This window comes from Nicotiana attenuata, unplaced genomic scaffold (assembly GCF_001879085.1).
Source record: "Nicotiana attenuata strain UT unplaced genomic scaffold, NIATTr2, whole genome shotgun sequence".
In the NCBI taxonomy this organism is placed as follows: domain Eukaryota; kingdom Viridiplantae; phylum Streptophyta; class Magnoliopsida; order Solanales; family Solanaceae; genus Nicotiana; species Nicotiana attenuata.
The window spans coordinates 53,515-62,272 of NW_017672652.1; the positions used below are offsets into that span (position 1 = coordinate 53,515).

General features: G+C 35.8%; 1 protein-coding gene across 1 annotated transcript; it reads left to right on the forward strand.

Moving 5' to 3' along the window:
• The first annotated feature begins 487 nt into the window (after nt 1-487).
• On the forward strand, nt 488-8,216 carry LOC109213979 (putative UDP-sugar transporter DDB_G0278631). The gene is made up of 8 exons (XM_019377826.1): nt 488-739; nt 1,020-1,138; nt 2,219-2,324; nt 2,423-2,668; nt 6,959-7,069; nt 7,173-7,331; nt 7,549-7,692; nt 7,840-8,216. Exons 2-8 carry the CDS (start codon nt 1,107-1,109, stop codon nt 8,002-8,004), a joined length of 963 nt encoding a protein of 320 aa, XP_019233371.1. The 5' UTR covers nt 488-739; nt 1,020-1,106; the 3' UTR covers nt 8,005-8,216.
• The last annotated feature ends 542 nt before the right edge of the window (nt 8,217-8,758 follow it).

Genomic DNA, 8,758 nt, shown 5'->3' on the forward strand with positions numbered 1-8,758 from the left:
GCTGGCCCTAAATTTGCGATAATATTTCATTTGGACACCTCTATGCCCTATTTCACCTAAAATAATGAAGTATATTAACTCTTACATGACTTATTATTGATATTATTTTATACAAAATTAATTAAATATTATATTATTATGAGGTCATTATTTTTTTCTCATGAAGTCAATCAAAAAATTTATTATCTTATGCAAAATTTTGTATTCGGATTAATTATTCGTATACCATCCACCCATTTACCCTATGCTTATAAAAGAAAAATTGCAAGATAAATGTGGGAAAAAAGGGTAAACAGGCGCGTAAGGAGTCAATCCCCTCAACGCAAATTCCGGCACATTTCTTTTTTTACCTTCGCGTCGGCGATGAAAATGGCCTATGGTCATGCCCATCTTACCCACCTACCAACCCAAAAAAAAAAAAAAATTACTACCAAAAAAAAAAAAATATTACTACCCATTTTTTAATGGAGGAAAAAGAAAAGATCCATTTTTTTTTTTCTTTTCACGCCAAATTCCAAGTTGCTTCCACTTTCACACTCTCCACGCTCCACACTGTTGCCCTTCAACGTGTATTTCCCGTTCTCTTGATCCAACAAAACCCATTTCCCAATTCCTATATACTTTATACAAATTTCACTACATATTATGTAATCAAAAGAATTTTAGCTTATTTGCATTTCAAGACTTGTAATTCAAACAAGAAACAAAAGGCAGGTTATTTGATTTGCTATTTGGGAAAGTGGGTATTGTGCTTTGTGTTTTATCTTTATCTGGGTTTTTTTATTTATTTTTTGTTTTATATATTTGCTGCTTCAATTACAGGAATTTGCATTAATTTTTTAGCAAAAAATTTAATCTTGAATTAATATAGCTATCTTTGAGATCAAATTAAGAAATCTCATGCATTAGTATTGAAATTGGGAGATTATTAGTTTTCAGATTTGGAGTGCATGTTATACTTTTTGGCTTTTTATCACAATATGGGTGTTTTCTTTTTTAATTTCTTGCTTTAATTGCAGGATTATTTTTAATAAAGGACTACTAATGAAGTAAGTTCAAGGCTGTATTTAAGGTTCTAAGAATTTCCTTTCTGTTTGTGGGACAACATGGAAATTATGGATACAAGTCCTTATTTGAGGTACATTTACTTTCAATTCCAATTTTCTCACTAAATGAGCTGAATGAAATGTATTAGTTTTGCTTTGTGAACATTTTTCTGATTTTCAGTTGCTTGCATGCAAGTAAATTATGGTTTCTCTAAAAATTCCATTGTCAGTAAGTCTTTATCTCCTAGTTGAATCTTTAGCTTCACTGAAATTTAGAGGCTGATTAAGCACAGAGGCGGATCCAGAATTTGAACTTTGAGGGTTCGATTTCCAGATTCTATTCACAACCCATTTGATTTATCGGACTTGGAATCTATTTTTTTATACTATTTTATTGATCTTTTAAACAAACATATAGGGTAGGATCCGAAGACTATGAACCAAAACTAATGGGTTTGGACGGACCCATAACTAATGCGCTAGGTCAGTAGGCCCCCTCTGATAAAGAAGCACTTCTGTTGAAGTAAGCAGCACTTCTTGAGGACTAGAGAATATGGCAAATGTTGCATAGACCTATTTAGGTTTCTGAAAAAACTAAGAAAAGAAAACGGGATCGTTTATTTTAGTTCATTGAGTGACACATTTCTTCTCCACTCTACCACTATTCTCAAAGCTTGGGGTTTTGAGAGAGTCATCTTTCAACTCCCCAACAAAAATGCATGATAGGCTCGTACAGCTTTATTAAGTGAAAGCCTAGTGAAATGAGAGTATTTATATGGAGGCAAACATGTCCTTGCTTCCTTTTAGAAAGCAAATATATTATGAAAATTAAGTGGTCGGGGAATTAAGAGTAGTCCCATTCTACACTTCGCTAACTTAGAACGAATATGGTACATTAGGTATTAAAACTTAGAAGTATATAATGATCATGTTGTTCGAAGTTATATCATTTTTATATGATAAATGCCGCTTCAATCCTCTCCTTCCGATTGGCCAACAGTGGCATTTTCCTCTCTTTCTTTCATGACTTGACGGTTGAACCCGGAACCTCTTAGTTGGAGGTAGAGTGTCTCATATACAAGATCAACCTTCTCTTGTCTGTTCAAAGTTATATCATTGTATATGTTCTCTAGGACTTTATTGACTAACAGAATGCATGTTTTAAATTGTAGTTTATTTTCTGCATTATCCTATGGCATTGCATCAATGGCTATGGTTTTCATCAACAAGGCAGTGATCATGCAATATGCACACTCTATGACTCTTCTCACAGTCCAGGTACAATTGCATGACTTATCAGTATGCTGAATACACACAACGGTAAGTATTGACTTGTGTTTCTTTTCTTCTTACCTTCTTTTTTACACTGTTATTAGCAATTAGCAACAGCTTTGCTCATACACTTCGGTAGAGTCATGGGATACACAAGGGCCAGAGGATTGAATGCAGAGACTGCGAAGAAACTTTTCCCAGTTTCGTTGTTCTACAATGCAAATGTGGGTTTTGCTTTAGCAAGCTTAAAAGGAGTGAATATTCCTATGTATATTGCCATCAAAAGGCTTACACCACTTGCTGTACTAGTAGCTGGATTCTTTACCGGAAAGGGTAAACCGACAACTCAGGTTAGTGATCAAGATATCCTGGGTATAATCATCGGAGGTTTCTGCTTGGTTTGGTGTGGCCAAGTTTTACTGTTTTCTCTACTAATAGTGTATGAGTATCTTCATTTTTAAGCTCTCACATTGCATGTTGCCATAATAGATCTGCAATTCTTTTGATGCTGTTATATGTCTTTTGGCCTATGTGTATACTGTAACATACTGTATTTTATTTGGAATTGATAAAAGTTGCGCTCCGGTAGTGTGGAATCTTAAGGTTAGGATTTGCTTAAATAATTAGCTAGTATATGCCTTGACAGTTGGCAGTATACTGAAATTCATAGACTATCTCTAATTATGCAGTTTTGTTTTTGTTTTTCCATGATTTCTACACAGAAATTTGTGTACTTGTCACTATAAATTAGAGAATTAAATGTTACTAATACATATTGTAAACAACAATATTATGATTCTGCATTTTAGTTTTCCTTCATCTTCTTTTGTTTTATGCCTTTTGGTTTCTTTTCTCCATGTGAGGAAACTGAGTGGAAGGTTGATATGAAAAGTTTGTGGCTTTGGTGAATTTTGAAGCAAGTGAAAATCACATAGAGGTAACATTATTCCTTTAGTCTACTATGTAGTTGATATCACCCAAATTACCTTTTAAAAAGATAAGCCGTTTGTAAGATACCATGCTAAAAAGTCTGGTCGTGCCCACATGGAGTAGGGAAGATCCGAGTTAATTATTAGGTCCCTTGTTAGTGAGACTAGGCCAAACGGTTGTGTTGGCTTTATACTTACAATTGACTAGTCTATCAACCGAAACAATTAGCTAATGCATATAGCGAAACACAGTTAAAAGATTAGCCTGGCGAAGTATCAGTTTGAGAAAAGCCTAGGACTATGGGTCCCCTTATGCTAACATAAATCATTAAACCCTTGTCTAATCTCGCTTAAACCGCTATTGTTAACCTCGAATCTGATGTATTCGAATCACGAGCATCTCTAAGTGCCTAACGCAGTCTACCTAATTCATTTTCTCACTGTTTACAGGGTAAAACTATTTAGCTTAGAGCAGACCGTGTTTGCCACTAGCTTGCTAGTGCACTTCTTCTACCCCCTTCTTTTAAGAGACACAGGGAACTTGGTGTGTCTCTGGTCTCTGACAAAGTAGTCACTGACATAGCTGGCAAAAGAGGTAACTCTTTCCGGTCTTAGTGAAATAGGATCCTAAATAGGCTTTAACAGAAGTTGAAGGGTCCTAAATATGAATTGCATTCAATACAAAATCTGTAAATCAGCCTACGTTGCGGATGGCCAAGAGGGCCTACTTGGAGATTTGGGATCTCAGCCTTTCCAACAAAGCTTGCTTAAAACCGGCCTCCACACTTATGCTATATGGTTATCTGGGATCAGAATCCCCATTAGAGAAGACGGGGATTAGTTATGATTGATGAAATGGCGGGTCTGTTCAACAAGCCACTATCATAACTGAACTAGTGTTTTTAAAAGCGAAAAGTTAAAAAAGGGACAAGGTCCATGGGACTTGAGGCGAAAAGTGAGAAATGAAGCGCACAGTTTACGAAAATTTAAAATTACTATACATATATTAATTTAGTATTATGATTATCAAATTGCAATTACAATAACTAATTTATTACATTATAGCCATTGACATATGGAACATGTTCTATTGTATTTTTGGGATAAGTTGGGTCATGCCACAGAATCTGAGAGACGCGTACTTGAGTTGGAGTCTTTGGCCAGTTGATAAGTCCATCAAAAAGATCTGGATTATGATCCCTGCAGTTATTTTTTGGTGTCTATGGAATGAGAGAAACAAAAGATGTTTTGATGGCATCTCAACTCCAAACCACTCTATTAAAGCCAAATGTTTAACAATCTTTTTTGCTGGACAAAGTTGTCCCCAATAGTTAGTACTGAACACTTTGTGGAGTTTATTAGCTCTCTTGTCCTAGATTGAAACATTGTATAGGGGCTAGCAACTCACTTTTGTTTTTTTTATGTATATCTGCTTCTTGTAAGTAGCTCCTTGTACTCTTGCATCTTCTTGAAGCCTTTTAATACAACAATTTATTTCATCAAAAAAAAAAAAATGTAAAGGTGCCATACTCGTACTCCTGTCCATTGGCCATGACAGTTGCTTCTCTGCAATAAATGTTTAGGGTGGGGTAAAGTGGATGCTCGTGTTACAGCAAGAGGGCCGGATATTGGGGTAGGACACTACCGCACTTGGCATAAGCAGTGTTAAAAATAGCGTGAAGCGAGGAAAAGCGACAACCCCCATTTCACGAAAAGCGAGAAGCGAGAAGCGAAGCGCCCGCTTTTTTTAAGTGAAGCGGAATTTTAAAAAAAAAAATTAAAATAAATAATTGGGCAGAAATTGGGCAGAAACTCGGCAGAAACTGGGCAGAATTTTTCTGAAAAAAATTCGCCAGCATCTCCGCGCTTTTTGGACGTTTAGAAAGAAAAAGAAAAAGAAAAAGAAAAAGAAGAAGAAGAAGAAGAATGAAAATAAATCTGGAAAACATACCTGTTGAAACTAAGTTGTTGAAACTAAGTTGCTGTTGTACTGTTTAAGTCTTGAAGAAGAAAGAAGAAGAACCCTAGTTTGCTTGAACAAATCGCTGGTTGAAGTGAGGAAGAAATCGCTGGTTTGAAGAACCCTAGTTTGCTGCTAAAGAAATCGAAGAAGTGCTAAAACAGAAACAGCGATTTGGGTCTTTTAATTGAAAAATCGTCCGCTTCGATCGCTTCTGGGCGCTTCACCGCTTCTCGCTTTTCAGAGAGAAGCGGTCGGTTATGCATACCTGAGCCGCTTTTAACACTGGTAGCGACACCCCTCCCGCTCCGCTTCGCTTCTCGCTTAAAGCGAGGAAGCGCCCGCTTTTTTTAACACTGGGCATAAGAAGGGTATATATTAGCTGAAATATCTTGTTAATTGTGAGTGATTGGAGCTACTGTTGTGAATCAATGTGGCTTTACCTTCTTTAAAATAGACAAAAGTGAAGAACAGGATACGAGTAAAGAAGGGAGAATAGCGCTTAGGTCCAGCTACCACAAGGAAGGTTCTGAACTTGGATAAGTTGTATCACACATTTAACAAATTCATTGGCTATTGAAACAAGGAAATACAATGGATTATGTAGGAAATAATCCTTAGCTTGGGTTAACATTACCGCCCGTCATATCTAAAAATTACGAGTTTAGATCTTGAAGAGCTATCTTTCCTGCATGATACCTTTGCGTCGGAATGCAACAATACTTTCAACAATGACCAGAACCTAAAAACTTTAGATACATGTTACCATTTTGTATAATATACCATTCCAAGAGTTTCTTCTTGAGGAGGTTTTAGAAACTTCTTTGCATAGACCAAAGAATTTAGAAGAGAAGTTTGATGCTTCTCCTTGTGAATTTTTTTGGTAAACCTCACTATCTTAAAATTCTGGTACGTTGATTAAAAAAATGCAGTGCCACCAGCACCATTTTTCCAAATGAATTAACAAAAAATTTGAGACCAAAGAGCATCGCTTTTGAGGTAGCTTCTTGGGACTAGAATTATTGTCATTTGTTTTCTTTTTCTCCTTTTTGAACTTGGAAATATTCTTGCACTTTGAGGCCCATTACATTGATTACCAGAGGCAGAGCTAGGATTTAAAGTTGGTGGGTTTTAAACTTGACACTGAAGCCATAGCAGGTTTTAGTTACTGGGTTCGCAATTATATATAAATACAAATTTAATAAATTTTCTAATACAAATACAGGGTCCACGCAAAAGCTACCGGGTTCGGTCGAACCCGTAAAGAATACCCTACCTCCGCCCTTGTTGGTTCCGGTGGGGCCACTATGTTTTCCGTTTTGACACGCCAACACCCTTACTTGCTCTTCTTTTGTACTTTCTAGTTGTTGGCACTAGTTTATTTCCTATTTTTGTTTGTAGAGTGCGGCTTTTTTTTCTTTTTGAATGTATGTATTCTTTAATTTAAAACTCGAGCCCCACATGCGGGATTACACTGGGTTTGTTGTTGTTGTTGATGATGAAATTAAAACTCGAGCATTACCTTCAATTAATTCAAAGAACTGATACATGAAATATGTGAAAATTTTCCTTTTGACTGATATACCAATTTGGCATCTGTGGAAGAGAATTTCCATCTACTGACTATGATGGCCTGCCAATTAATCACCCATCAAGTTTTTGCTGACCAATTTACTAAGTGCCACCACCTCTATTTTTGTATATTTTCTATGTATAACCCTACAGTAATAGGACTTTCTATCTTATTTCAGGTAACACTTTCTGTTATACTTACTGCTGCTGGAGTTCTTATTGCGGCACTTGGAGATTTTTCCTTTGATCTTTTTGGATACAGTTTGGCCTTTATTTCTGTTTTCTTCCAGGTCTCGCCTTGTTTTTATCATATAGTGATTTTGTTGCATGTATCATCTCACTTATTTGAGATTAAAAATACGTCTTAGTTACATGCCCTTGTTTCATTTTCAGACCATGTACCTTGTGTTGGTGGAGAAATCAGGAGCAGAGGATGGGCTTTCATCAATTGAGATCATGTTTTACAACAGCTTTTTGTCTTTGCCATTTCTGTTATTCCTTATCATAGCCACAGGAGAATTTCCAAATTCTTTATCTATTTTATTTGCAAAGGTTAGGTTCTTTGCTATATTCAGAATAATGTCCTTTTTACTAAAGGGAGATAATGCATAGAAAATTACGTATCAAAAGTTCATAATTAGAATGACCAATGAAGCTAGGATGAACAATCGGAGACCAGGATTTGGATTGCAACTCTAGGTTACTGTCTATTTTTATTGTTTCTGAATGCTTATTGTGGTTCTAAAACTGGTTTTTCCCCCATGAACAGAGTAGTTCAATATCATTTCTTGCAATTCTTATTCTTTCATTGGTGATGGGCATTGTCTTGAACTACACTATGTTCTTGTGTACCATCGTCAACTCAGCTTTAACTACCACGATTGTTGGAGTCCTCAAGGGAGTTGGATCTACGGTATGTTGTCTACAGCCTCAAGTTTTCTTTTATTTCTTCAAGACAGAAAGTAAAGTTGTTGGCAAATTGTTTCGTTGATATCTCTTATTTTTCACTTCAAAATTTTCCTTGGTTCATTATAAGCACTAATGGTGTTTCTCTATTCAGACACTTGGGTTTGTCATGTTGGGAGGTGTAGAAATACATGCTTTGAATGTCACTGGTTTGGTGATCAACACAGCCGGTGGCGTGTGGTATTCATTTGCCAAATATCAACAGAAGAAGAGCAAGTTGCCCAAGATAATGTCTGATATTGAAAGTCATCGTAAATAAAGCTTCCAGAGACTTCAATTTTTTTATTTTTTTTTACAAGTTGAGAATAGAAAACTACAGTTCAATTCAGCATTGGTTTTTTCAAGGTAGTAAAGCATGTGCTATTCAAATGTAATCAGTTAATATTATCTTGACCATGGACTTGCTGTCACACCTAAACAATGTAACCCAGTATTAGAATTGGATCAAATATTTCCTTGGTTTCCAACAAACCGGACTCTTCTCCTCTGTAAGTTTAATGGTTTGGGTTCTCGTTATCATTTTTGGTTTGTGAAGAAAATGGAAATATTTAGCAAAAGGAAATAGGAAATGGAGAGCTATGTTGCTCTGACTCTCCGAAAATGTCGCAGGATACGTGTCGGATCCTCCAAAAGTAGTGTATTTTTGGAGGATCCGACACGGGTGCGGCAGCATTTTGGAGAGTCCACGCAACATAGATGGAGAGAATGTTTTGAGGCATTTGTAGTTTGGTTCGTGTTTCCTGAGTAACTACAGAAATCACTTGGCTTTTTTTTTTTTTTCCTTTTTTCAGGACAAACATGAAAGTAACATAGATATACCTGTGAACACCTAATTTTTGACCACACCCAAATTCTATTCTATTTTACTGTAAATATTTCTTTAAGGTGTCTAATATTAATACTTTAAATTTTTATCTCATTTTTTTTCATTGTTTTTATTTGAGAAAGATTAAAAAGCTTAAAAAAAAATTGCATATTCTTAGAGTTTATATTTTGTTCCTATATTTAAATAT